General features: G+C 46.6%; 1 protein-coding gene across 1 annotated transcript in view; it reads left to right on the forward strand.

The window, feature by feature from the left end:
• Positions 1–1,592: 1,592 nt before the first annotated feature.
• Positions 1,593–14,169, forward strand: part of LOC311325208 (vertebrate ancient opsin-like) — a gene marked incomplete at both ends in the record, with an annotated part of 122,177 nt that continues 109,600 nt past the window's right edge. The window contains one exon of the mRNA XM_084457878.1: positions 1,593–2,010. Within this exon, the coding sequence (XP_084314004.1) occupies positions 1,593–2,010 (418 nt within the window). The remainder of the gene's footprint in view (positions 2,011–14,169) is intronic.

Here is a 14,169-nt window from a genome sequence, read left to right on the forward strand (position 1 = left end):
CGCAGCAGAGCAAGGCCCAATCCCAAACCACCCCCTACCCACTCCCACTTCACCACCGAGTGTCCCTCCAAATGAAGTGTCACTCGCAGCTGTGGAGGGCACTCTCACTCGAGGGGGAGGGGATATAAATGGAAAGCCAAATGTGGGACGGACTCCCCACTCCACCGGAACCGACCGGGACAGGGCCGTCACCATGGCATGTTTAGGTGATTGATGGGGAAAATGTTAAGGATTTATAATACAATATAAATCACTATAATTAAATCCATGTATGATGAGAAATGGTCAAAAGTCCAAACGGAAATGTTTTTTCAAATGAACTCTAACTAAATTAATACTATAACACTGTCCCGAGACAAATACATAAATCAATTAATAACTTACTCCCATGCCTCTTTGGCAGCATTCCTTCTTTTGTGAAGAGGCATTTGCATATCGCAGCCTAATGGAAAGGAATATATGATGTAGGCTACATTTGACGTAGACCTAGGCCTATTTAGATTTATTTTATGTCGGCTATGAATACAGGCTTTTAAGAGTTTGCTACAAGTCAAGTGATCTAGGGATAAAGTGATTGTATCACTTGGTTGTATCTTTTGACACCATATTCTGCGATTTTGTTTGATGCAGTGAAATCGGTGTGAGAAAAACAAATGTTTGAATGCTGTAAAATAATCTAAAATAATTGACAGTGTAGGAAGACGGAACTTTATTTATATGTGGTTTCCTGGCATCTATTTGGCACGTGCACTTCCTGCTTCGGCTATCGGGAGCTTGCACCGATGCAGGCCCGTTATATTATTAATACATCCATGGTTATATTATACCTCCATGATGCAGGCCCGTTATATTATACCTCCATGATGCAGGCTTGCTATTTAAGGGGTTGACAGCCCACTCGCACTCCAAGCGCACTCCGCGCTAATTGGTTTGGGACGGCCCTTAACATGGCGAAGCTCGGCGTGAACGCGCAAACGGAGGGGGAGTGGATAGGGCGAGGGCTTAGGGGGTGGTTTGAGATTGGGCCCAAGTGGCAAATCATGACGTTACTGAGAAGATCTTTAGCCAATAGGAATCACAACCCTTTTCGCTTGAAACTCTCGCTTTGACTGAGGCAGAAGTGGAAAGTGTAATATAGTCCAGGCGACTGTACTGGCTCTGGAATCCAGACAGGTGGCAGAGCTGTGCTGTAACCCGCGTGCTGTGTTTTCAGGTCATGTGTCTCCGTGGGAGGACTTGCCCTGTCCCCTCGATTCGGATCAGCTTATAGAGTGAGGCAACACTTATTTAAACCCAGATAGACAGGTCGTCTGGTGTTGTGCGTGTGGATTTTGCCAACCTGCCACACGGTGGAGCACAGCATCGCCAGACATGCTGATTTTAACCCCCTGAACTGAGAAACAAAGTTCTACATTCCTAACAAGCGCTTTCTCTGTGTTTAGTTCCGTTGCACATTTCACACATTCTACTTTTTAATGCAACAAGTGACAGTTCCGTGAGCTTTTCTTCTCTCTCAAACGAATATACCAACAATATAACAAGTTATCTCTCATTTAATGCGCTGCGCGCTTGTGCCCCGAAAACGCTTTGCAATGATCCTGGCCAATGTGAGTGTGAGCGACTGCGCGGGGGGCAGTATCGCGCTGTGCGTGGACGCAGGAGACGGGCACCTGGAGGATACCTCCTACCACACCACCCTCAGCCCGGCCGGACACCTGGAGGATACCTCCTACCGCACCACCCTCAGCCCGACCGGGCACCTGGTCGTCGCCATTTGTTTGGGCTTGATCGGCACCCTCGGATTCCTGAACAACCTCCTGGTCCTCGTGCTATTCTGCCGTTATAAGATTCTGCGCTCGCCCATCAACTTCCTCCTGATCAACATCTCTGTCAGTGACCTGCTGGTGTGCGTGGTGGGGACTCCGTTCAGCTTCGCGGCCAGCACGAAGGGACAATGGCTCATCGGGAAAGGAGGGTGCGTGTGGTACGGCTTCGCCAATTCAGTGTTAGGTAAGTGTGGGGATGTAAAGTTGCTCTGTGCCAGCTTGGGCATGTCGTTTCGAATCGGGACGGTAAATGAGCGTTCACGCTGGGAGGGTTTGTAGAGGCTCAGCGCAATGCGTGCTAGAGGTCGGGTAGGGTTATCTGTTCTGGATTGTTCGATTTGAGTATAACCACAAATTCATGTGCCAGGTTTGTATCTAAAATGTGTGGACCTGCTAAATCCTTGCGTTTGCTGTCTGGGGATCAGGAGGAGGACAGAATATCCCGTTATAGATCTAGATATAGATCCCGTTATAGATATAGATATAGCACCCTCAGTCAGTTATATTATGTTATACTGAAATGTATTTATATTCTATGTTAAAGTAAGGTTTACTCGTGCGTAATGGTGCTTGCATATTCAAACATTAACGAAATAGTGCATAAAGCCTCTAAGCCTCTTATTGTATTTAAATCTCGTATAGGATAGTGAATGAATCACTGTAACGTCATACTCAAGCATCTTCCTGCACTTAATTAAGATAAATACTATGAGCGTCCAGGTGCGTACGGGCACGGGTTCTCGCCAAATAAACCATGTCGTGATACAGGCTAGATTTGATCCTTGTTAAAGGGATTGTCTGGTCTGATTACATTGCAGAGCAGCAGTATTATTTCTGGGTGATTCGGGGAAAATCATGTTGATCAAAATATGAATAAAGCTTCTTGAGTTTGTAGGTCTGCTATGTAGGTTTGCAGCAGAGTGTGAGTTGTCTCTCTCTGAGTTGTCTCTCTCGGGGTGATTAAAAACAGATGGGGCTCAAATCTGGGTCTTTCACCAAGAAGCAGGGAAGCATGTTATCCCCCAGCCTGTATGCTGGCGCGCCGCCGGGGGTCTGGTGAGGGGTCCATCATGGGGCCCCAGGGGGTCTGGTGAGGGGGTCCATCATGGGGCCCCAGGGGGTCTGGTGAGGGGGTCCATCATGGGGTCCCAGGGGGTCTGGTGAGGGGTCCATCATGGGGCCCCAGGGGGTCTGGTGAGGGGTCCATCATGGGGCCCCAGGGGGTCTGGTGAGGGGTCCATCACAGGGCAGCAGAGTCGCTGTGTGGGGGGTCTTCTCCTGGACACAGACGTGTTGGCTGTGGAGCGGGTCAGACCCCACCTGCGGTTCCTAACCAGGCCGGTCCTGAACTCCCCACCGCTCCCCGAACCACCCCCGTTACACACCGGTCCTACAGAGAAATCACTTGTCTGATTTGTTGTTGTCTGGCGCCATGGCACGCTGTCTCTTATCACTTCAGCAGCAACAACAGTGTTAAGGGCGCCTGCAGCTGCCTGAGTGGTTGATATACGAATAGCATCAATAAGCTGTGACTGTGCATTAATAAAAAGCATTGTCTGAACGAAGATACTTCAGCACAAGCATGTTTGGTGTTGGGTTGTTGTTGGGTCCGGTTGCCGGGCAGAGCTGAGCTGAAAGGGCTTCCTAACTGCATCTGTGATTGAGAGGCAGCAGCTCCCCCCACCCCCCCACAGAGAGGCTTCTAGAAGGATCCGGTAGAGCTGCAGGGTTGGGTTGTTCATATCTATTGTGAGGTTTTTTGAGGGGTCAGTGGTTTGGGCAGCGTGGCTCCGTCTTCTCCCTCACCGCCTCATTCACCGCTCGGTGCAGCATCTCTGCTCTTCAAGCAGCCGTGCTCAGCGGACATGAAGAGGCTTTCACACCCAGTCTGGTGAACAGCGTTAATGCGCTCAGAACGCAGCAGTAATAGCCGACATCGACTCCGTATCCTGTTCTGACCCGTTGTGGGACTTTCTAAGTAACCGCACTTTCAATACCAACTCATTCTAGGAACACGAACCAAGAATAGTATTGGTCTATCATTATTATTATTATTATTATTATTATTATTATTATTATTATTATTATTATTATTATCGTTACAATTACAAGTATAATTATAATTGTAATAATAATAATAATAATAATAATTATTATTATTATTATTATTATTAATAATAATAGTGCGTTGAGTGCCGCTAAGTTGGAAAAGCGCTATATAAGTGCAGTCCATTTACCATTTTAATAATAATAATAATAATAAATAGTATTATTATTATTATTATTGTTGTTGTTATTATTATTGTATTGCTCCAAACTAGCACTTTTTATCCACTTTTTTATGCTGCTGCAGTGTGAAGTTGAACCCTCGGACTGATCCAGCATCAGTTATGGTTGAGAAATCACACACACATCACTCGGGGGTTGGGGTGGTGGGACAAACATGCAGGATCCTCATTCGATCAAATCAAGAATTCAGATCAAGCTGTCCCACTTGAGTTATATTCAGAGTGTGTGGCTCCTTCACTGACGGTGCCAAAACAGCTGCACTACCCACCTCGCCATCAAAACCTCCATCTTCTTCTCTATAGATGACCCACCTCGCCATCAAAACCTCCATCTTCTTCTCTATAGATGACCCACCTCACCATCAAAACCTCCATCTTCTTCTCTATAGATGACCCACCTCGCCATCAAAACCTCCATCTTCTTCTCTATAGATGACCCACTTCGCCATCAAAACCTCCATCTTCTTCTCTATAGATGACCCACCTCGCCATCAACACCTCCATCTTCTTCTCTATAGATGACCCACCTCCATCAAAACCTCCATCTTCTTCTCTATGATGACCCACCTCCATCAAAACCTCCATCTTCTTCTCTATAGATGACCCACCTCGCCATCCAAACCTCCATCTTCTTCTCTATAGATGACCCACCTCGCCATCAAAACCTCCATCTTCTTCTCTATAGATGACCCACCTCCATCAAAACCTCCATCTTCTTCTCTATAGATGACCCACCTCGCCATCAAAACATCCATCTTCTTCTCTATAGATGACCCCCCTCGCCATCAAAACCTCCATCTTCTTCTATATAGATGACCCACCTCACCATCAAAACCTCCATCTTCTTCTCTATAGATGACCCACCTCGCCATCAAAACCTCCATCTTCTTCTCTATAGATGACCCACCTCCATCAAAACCTCCATCTTCTTCTCTATAGATGACCCACCTCACCATCAAAACCTCCATCTTCTTCTCTATAGATGACCCACCTCGCCATCAAAACCTCCATCTTCTTCTCTATAGATGACCCACCTCGCCATCAACACCTCCATCTTCTTCTCTATAGATGACCCACCTCCATCAAAACCTCCATCTTCTTCTCTATAGATGACCCACCTCGCCATCAACACCTCCATCTTCTTCTCTATAGATGACCCACCTCGCCATCAAAACCTCCATCTTCTTCTCTATAGATGACCCACCTCACCATCAAAACCTCCATCTTCTTCTCTATAGATGACCCACCTCCATCAAAACCTCCATCTTCTTCTCTATAGATGACCCACCTCACCATCAAAACCTCCATCTTCTTCTCTATAGATGACCCACCTCCATCAAAACCTCCATCTTCTTCTCTATAGATGACCCACCTCGCCATCAAAACCTCCATCTTCTTCTCTATAGATGACCCACCTCACCATCAAAACCTCCATCTTCTTCTCTATAGATGACCCACCTCGCCATCAAAACCTCCATCTTCTTCTCTATAGATGACCCACCTCGCCATCAAAACCTCCATCTTCTTCTCTATAGATGACCCACTTCGCCATCAAAACCTCCATCTTCTTCTCTATAGATGACCCACCTCGCCATCAACACCTCCATCTTCTTCTCTATAGATGACCCACCTCCATCAAAACCTCCATCTTCTTCTCTATAGATGACCCACCTCGCCATCAAAACCTCCATCTTCTTCTCTATAGATGACCCACCTCGCCATCAAAACCTCCATCTTCTTCTCTATAGATGACCCACCTCGCCATCAACACCTCCATCTTCTTCTCTATAGATGACCCACCTCGCCATCAACACCTCCATCTTCTTCTCTATAGATGACCCACCTCCATCAAAACCTCCATCTTCTTCTCTATAGATGACCCACCTCCATCAAAACCTCCATCTTCTTCTCTATAGATGACCCACCTCGCCATCAAAACCTCCATTTTCTTCTCTATAGATGACCCACCTTGCCATCAAAACCTCCATCTTCTTCTCTATAGATGACCCACCTCGCCATCAACACCTCCATCTTCTTCTCTATAGATGACCCACCTCCATCAAAACCTCCATCTTCTTCTCTATAGATGACCCACCTCCATCAAAACCTCCATCTTCTTCTCTATAGATGACCCACCTCGCCATCAAAACCTCCATCTTCTTCTCTATAGATGACCCACCTTGCCATCAACACCTCCATCTTCTTCTCTATAGATGACCCACCTCGCCATCAAAACCTCCATCTTCTTCTCTATAGATGACCCACCTCCATCAAAACCTCCATCTTCTTCTCTATAGATGACCCACCTCGCCATCAAAACCTCCATCTTCTTCTCTATAGATGACCCACCTCCATCAAAACCTCCATCTTCTTCTCTATAGATGACCCACCTCGCCATCAAAACCTCCATCTTCTTCTCTATAGATGACCCACCTCCATCAAAACCTCCATCTTCTTCTCTATAGATGACCCACCTCCATCAAAACCTCCATCTTCTTCTCTATAGATGACCCACCTCCATCAAAACCTCCATCTTCTTCTCTATAGATGACCCACCTCGCCATCAAAACCTCCATCTTCTTCTCTATAGATGACCCACCTCGCCATCAAAACCTCCATCTTCTTCTCTATAGATGACCCACCTCCATCAAAACCTCCATCTTCTTCTCTATAGATGACCCACCTCGCCATCAAAACCTCCATCTTCTTCTCTATAGATGACCCACCTCACCATCAAAACCTCCATCTTCTTCTCTATAGATGACCCACCTCGCCATCAAAACCTCCATCTTCTTCTCTATAGATGACCCACTTCGCCATCAAAACCTCCATCTTCTTCTCTATAGATGACCCACCTCGCCATCAACACCTCCATCTTCTTCTCTATAGATGACCCACCTCCATCAAAACCTCCATCTTCTTCTCTATGATGACCCACCTCCATCAAAACCTCCATCTTCTTCTCTATAGATGACCCACCTCGCCATCCAAACCTCCATCTTCTTCTCTATAGATGACCCACCTTGCCATCAAAACCTCCATCTTCTTCTCTATAGATGACCCACCTCGCCATCAAAACCTCCATCTTCTTCTCTATAGATGACCCACCTCCATCAAAACCTCCATCTTCTTCTCTATAGATGACCCACCTCGCCATCAAAACCTCCATCTTCTTCTCTATAGATGACCCACCTCCATCAAAACCTCCATCTTCTTCTCTATAGATGACCCACCTCGCCATCAAAACCTCCATCTTCTTCTCTATAGATGACCCACCTCCATCAAAACCTCCATCTTCTTCTCTATAGATGACCCACCTCCATCAAAACCTCCATCTTCTTCTCTATAGATGACCCACCTCCATCAAAACCTCCATCTTCTTCTCTATAGATGACCCACCTCGCCATCAAAACCTCCATCTTCTTCTCTATAGATGACCCACCTCGCCATCAAAACCTCCATCTTCTTCTCTATAGATGACCCACCTCCATCAAAACCTCCATCTTCTTCTCTATAGATGACCCACCTCGCCATCAAAACCTCCATCTTCTTCTCTATAGATGACCCACCTCACCATCAAAACCTCCATCTTCTTCTCTATAGATGACCCACCTCGCCATCAAAACCTCCATCTTCTTCTCTATAGATGACCCACTTCGCCATCAAAACCTCCATCTTCTTCTCTATAGATGACCCACCTCGCCATCAACACCTCCATCTTCTTCTCTATAGATGACCCACCTCCATCAAAACCTCCATCTTCTTCTCTATGATGACCCACCTCCATCAAAACCTCCATCTTCTTCTCTATAGATGACCCACCTCGCCATCCAAACCTCCATCTTCTTCTCTATAGATGACCCACCTCGCCATCAAAACCTCCATCTTCTTCTCTATAGATGACCCACCTCCATCAAAACCTCCATCTTCTTCTCTATAGATGACCCACCTCGCCATCAAAACATCCATCTTCTTCTCTATAGATGACCCCCCTCGCCATCAAAACCTCCATCTTCTTCTATATAGATGACCCACCTCACCATCAAAACCTCCATCTTCTTCTCTATAGATGACCCACCTCGCCATCAAAACCTCCATCTTCTTCTCTATAGATGACCCACCTCCATCAAAACCTCCATCTTCTTCTCTATAGATGACCCACCTCACCATCAAAACCTCCATCTTCTTCTCTATAGATGACCCACCTCGCCATCAAAACCTCCATCTTCTTCTCTATAGATGACCCACCTCGCCATCAACACCTCCATCTTCTTCTCTATAGATGACCCACCTCCATCAAAACCTCCATCTTCTTCTCTATAGATGACCCACCTCGCCATCAACACCTCCATCTTCTTCTCTATAGATGACCCACCTCGCCATCAAAACCTCCATCTTCTTCTCTATAGATGACCCACCTCACCATCAAAACATCCATCTTCTTCTCTATAGATGACCCACCTCCATCAAAACCTCCATCTTCTTCTCTATAGATGACCCACCTCACCATCAAAACCTCCATCTTCTTCTCTATAGATGACCCACCTCCATCAAAACCTCCATCTTCTTCTCTATAGATGACCCACCTCGCCATCAAAACCTCCATCTTCTTCTCTATAGATGACCCACCTCACCATCAAAACCTCCATCTTCTTCTCTATAGATGACCCACCTCGCCATCAAAACCTCCATCTTCTTCTCTATAGATGACCCACCTCCATCAAAACCTCCATCTTCTTCTCTATAGATGACCCACCTCGCCATCAAAACCTCCATCTTCTTCTCTATAGATGACCCACTTCGCCATCAAAACCTCCATCTTCTTCTCTATAGATGACCCACCTCGCCATCAACACCTCCATCTTCTTCTCTATAGATGACCCACCTCCATCAAAACCTCCATCTTCTTCTCTATAGATGACCCACCTCGCCATCAAAACCTCCATCTTCTTCTCTATAGATGACCCACCTCGCCATCAAAACCTCCATCTTCTTCTCTATAGATGACCCACCTCGCCATCAACACCTCCATCTTCTTCTCTATAGATGACCCACCTCGCCATCAACACCTCCATCTTCTTCTCTATAGATGACCCACCTCCATCAAAACCTCCATCTTCTTCTCTATAGATGACCCACCTCCATCAAAACCTCCATCTTCTTCTCTATAGATGACCCACCTCGCCATCAAAACCTCCATTTTCTTCTCTATAGATGACCCACCTTGCCATCAAAACCTCCATCTTCTTCTCTATAGATGACCCACCTCGCCATCAACACCTCCATCTTCTTCTCTATAGATGACCCACCTCCATCAAAACCTCCATCTTCTTCTCTATAGATGACCCACCTCCATCAAAACCTCCATCTTCTTCTCTATAGATGACCCACCTCGCCATCAAAACCTCCATCTTCTTCTCTATAGATGACCCACCTTGCCATCAACACCTCCATCTTCTTCTCTATAGATGACCCACCTCGCCATCAAAACCTCCATCTTCTTCTCTATAGATGACCCACCTCCATCAAAACCTCCATCTTCTTCTCTATAGATGACCCACCTCGCCATCAAAACCTCCATCTTCTTCTCTATAGATGACCCACCTCCATCAAAACCTCCATCTTCTTCTCTATAGATGACCCACCTCGCCATCAAAACCTCCATCTTCTTCTCTATAGATGACCCACCTCCATCAAAACCTCCATCTTCTTCTCTATAGATGACCCACCTCGCCATCAAAACCTCCATCTTCTTCTCTATAGATGACCCACCTCGCCATCAAAACCTCCATCTTCTTCTCTATAGATGACCCACCTCCATCAAAAACTCCATCTTCTTCTCTATAGATGACCCACCTCGCCATCAAAATCTCCATCTTCTTCTCTATAGATGACCCCCCTCGCCATCAAAACCTCCATCTTCTTCTCTATAGATGACCCACCTCCATCAACACCTCCATCTTCTTCTCTATAGATGACCCACCTCCATCAAAACCTCCATCTTCTTCTCTATAGATGACCCACCTCCATCAACACCTCCATCTTCTTCTCTATAGATGACCCACCTTGCCATCAAAACCTCCATCTTCTTCTCTATAGATGACCCACCTCGCCATCAACACCTCCATCTTCTTCTCTATAGATGACCCACCTCGCCATCAACACCTCCATCTTCTTCTCTATAGATGACCCACCTTGCCATCAAAACCTCCATCTTCTTCTCTATAGATGACCCACCTCGCCATCAACACCTCCATCTTCTTCTCTATAGATGACCCACCTCCATCAAAACCTCCATCTTCTTCTCTATAGATGACCCACCTCCATCAAAACCTCCATCTTCTTCTCTATAGATGACCCACCTCCATCAAAACCTCCATCTTCTTCTCTATAGATGACCCACCTCGCCATCAAAACCTCCATCTTCTTCTCTATAGATGACCCACCTCCATCAAAACCTCCATCTTCTTCTCTATAGATGACCCACCTCGCCATCAAAACCTCCATCTTCTTCTCTATAGATGACCCACCTCGCCATCAAAACCTCCATCTTCTCTATAGATGACCCACCTCCATCAAAACCTCCATCTTCTTCTCTATAGATGACCCCCCTCGCCATCAACACCTCCATCTTCTTCTCTATAGATGACCTACCTCCATCTTCTTCTCTATAGATGACCCACCTCGCCATCAACACCTCCATCTTCTTCTCTATAGACGACCCACCTCCATCAAAACCTCCATCTTCTTCTCTATAGATGACCCACCTCCATCAAAACCTCCATCTTCTTCTCTATAGATGACCCACCTCCATCAAAACCTCCATCTTCTTCTCTATAGATGACCCACCTCGCCATCAACACCTCCATCTTCTTCTCTATAGATGACCCACCTCCATCAAAACCTCCATCTTCTTCTCTATAGATGACCCACCTCGCCATCAAAACCTCCATCTTCTTCTCTATAGATGACCCACCTCGCCATCAAAACCTCCATATTCTTCTCTATAGATGACCCACCTCCATCAAAACCTCCATCTTCTTCTCTATAGATGACCCACCTCCATCAAAACCTCCATCTTCTTCTCTATAGATGACCCACCTCGCCATCAAAACCTCCATCTTCTTCTCTATAGATGACCCACCTCGCCATCAAAACCTCCATCTTCTTCTCTATAGATGACCCACCTCCATCAACACCTCCATCTTCTTCTCTATAGATGACCCACCTCCATCAAAACCTCCATCTTCTTCTCTATAGATGACCCACCTCCATCAAAACCTCCATCTTCTTCTTCTATAGATGACCCACCTCCATCAAAACCTCCATCTTCTTCTTCTATAGATCACAGCAGTATCAGAATGTATTTGACCTGATGTATTTGGACACTGTGGGATTGTTAAGACTTCATACTGTCTTATAAATCATCCAACGTTTTCATTGTCATATGACAGCCCGTTCGCCACTTCCTCCACATCTCTCCAGTCTGTGGTTCACACACACACACACACACACACACACACACACACACACACACACACACACACACACACACACACACACACACACACACACACACACACACACACACACACACATGTCCCTCATTGAAGGCTTCTGGCAAATTCATCTATGATATTTCTCAGAAATTTCTCCAGATGCAGTGAGCGACAGAGAAAGCCTGATGTTCTGTCTCTTTTCTGCCTCTGTGAAGCTCAGTCTCGTCATATTCTTCACAAGGAACCCATTTAGAGACGTCTCGTCAAAGACAGACGGAGCGATAGCTGCTAGTGTTGCTATTAGCCAGCGGAGTGGCTTTCAGACAAAAGACTCTATCTCCATCAGAGTGATCCTTTTATCTGTCTCTCTTATGCTCTCCCCCCTCGCTCCCTCTCTCCCTCTCTCTCTCTCCCCCTCTCTCGCTCCCTCTCTCTCTCGCTCCCTCTCTCTCTCGCTCCCTCTCTCTCTCGTTCCCTCTCTCTCTCGCTCCCTCTCTCTCTCGCTCCCTCTCTCTCTCTCCCCCTCTCTCGTTCCCTCTCTCTCGCGCTCCCTCTCTCTCCCTCTCTCTCTCGCTCCCTCTCTCCCTCTCCCTCTCTCTCTCGCTCCCTCTCTCCCTCTCTCTCTCTCTCCCTCTCTCTCTCTCTCTCCCTCTCTCTCTCGCTCCCTCTCTCCCTCTCTCTCCCTCTCTCCCCCTCTCTCGTTCCCTCTCTCTCTCGCTCCCTCTCTCTCTCCCCCTCTCTCGTTCCCTCTCTCTCTTGCTCCCTCTCTCCCTCTCTCTTATCTTGCTGTAGCTCTTGTTCTCTTTCTCTCACATCCCACATTGCCAAAGCGATATCATAGTATCATAGTATTACAATTACCAAAATCACTCAATCTGTAAATGTCCATTGTCATTTCAAAATCTTCAAAAAATATTAGAATTGAAGAAAAACCTATGTGGAACTAGAAATAGTGCTAGGAGAGCACAGACCTCCGCCCATGAATACGTTGTGTGTCTCTGTGCGTTCCAGTACATGGTTGGTATTGCTGCATGTGTTAGGTGGAGGGATGTATGCCGGCCTCTGTGACCTTCCCACATCGAGATATGCCCCCCGCCTCCATTGACAAAGAATTCAATCAATACAAAAAAATACAGTAGAAACACAACAGGACAATAGAAGCATAATGAAAGATAATAAAGAGCTACTCTGAGACTTAGTATTAAAACAGGGAAAAGTGTTTTTAGGCGGGACTTAAACACTCCCCACGTTAGGGCCTAATGTGTGTGGGGGGGGGGGGGCAGCTCGTTCCAGAGTTTGGGGGCAACGACGGCCAAGGCTCGGTCCCCCCTGGGCTTTAGCCTGGATTTAGGAACGAGGAGGAGCGACTGGTCAGCCGACCTGTGAGACCGTAGTGGGATGTAGGGTGTCAGCGAGATAGGGTGGGGCCCGACCATTCAAGGCTTTATAAGCAAACAATACAATCTTAAAATGAATCCTAATCCTGCACAGGAAGCCAATGGAGGGAGGCGAGAGCAGGAGAAATGTGTTCTGGTCGTCCACTAACCATCAAACACACGCCACCCAAAACCTTACCTCTCTCCCTGCACTGGGGGGCGGAGCTAACAACAAACCAACCATCAAACAAACAAGCTGTGGATGTCGTAGCAATTAGTTAACACACACACACACGTACACACAGACACACACCAGCCTACTTCCGGCTTTAGGCCTGGACCTGGGCCCAGTACCCCCTTCCCCTCACCCTAACCCGGGTCCGTATCCTTTTCCTACCCCCTCCCTACACCAACCCCTGCCTCTACCTGGACCCAGGCACACTCACACACACACACACACACAGACATACACCAGTGTTTGCCATGTCTCTCCTATGATGTTTATAGCCTCTCTTACTCTGAAATGTAATTTAATTTTATTTATTGCTTTATAAATGTTCTTAGTCGGTAGACAAACATACTCCAGGAGCTTGCTCGATCACTTTGATTGATTGATTGAAGCAAACAGACAGACAGACAGGCTCTCTCTCTCTCTCTCTCTCTCTCTCTCTCTCTCTCTCTCTCTCTCTCTCTCTCTCTATATATATATATATATATATATATATATATATATATATATATATATATATATATAAATATTTCTCCCTGCCAGCTGTGGATGAGTAATTCCACCTCGGTATTGAGGTGAATATGGCCAGTCTCAATATGCCTCTGTCTCTGTTAGTCAGGTGACTCTTCTCTAGAACTCAAACACTTTCTAGGAACATTGTTTCTGTCGGCTGCACCGGAATGACATCCTTTCAGATGTAGCTCTGTCAGCAACAATATAAACACCTGCACTGACTGTCCTCTCTCTCTCCCACTCTCTCTCTCTCTCTCTCTCTCTCCCCCCTCTCCCTCTCTCTCCTCTCTCTCTCTCCCCCTCTCCCTCTCTCTCCTCTCTCTCTCCCCCCTCTCCCTCTCTCTCTCCTCTCTCTCTCCCCCCTCTCCCTCTCTCTCCTCTCTCTCTCCCCCTCTCCCTCTCTCTCCTCTCTCTCTCCCCCCTCTCCCTCTCTCTCTC

The sequence above is a fragment of the Borostomias antarcticus genome, assembly GCF_949987555.1.
Source record: "Borostomias antarcticus genome assembly, chromosome: 24".
Classification (NCBI taxonomy): Eukaryota; Metazoa; Chordata; class Actinopteri; order Stomiiformes; family Stomiidae; genus Borostomias; species Borostomias antarcticus.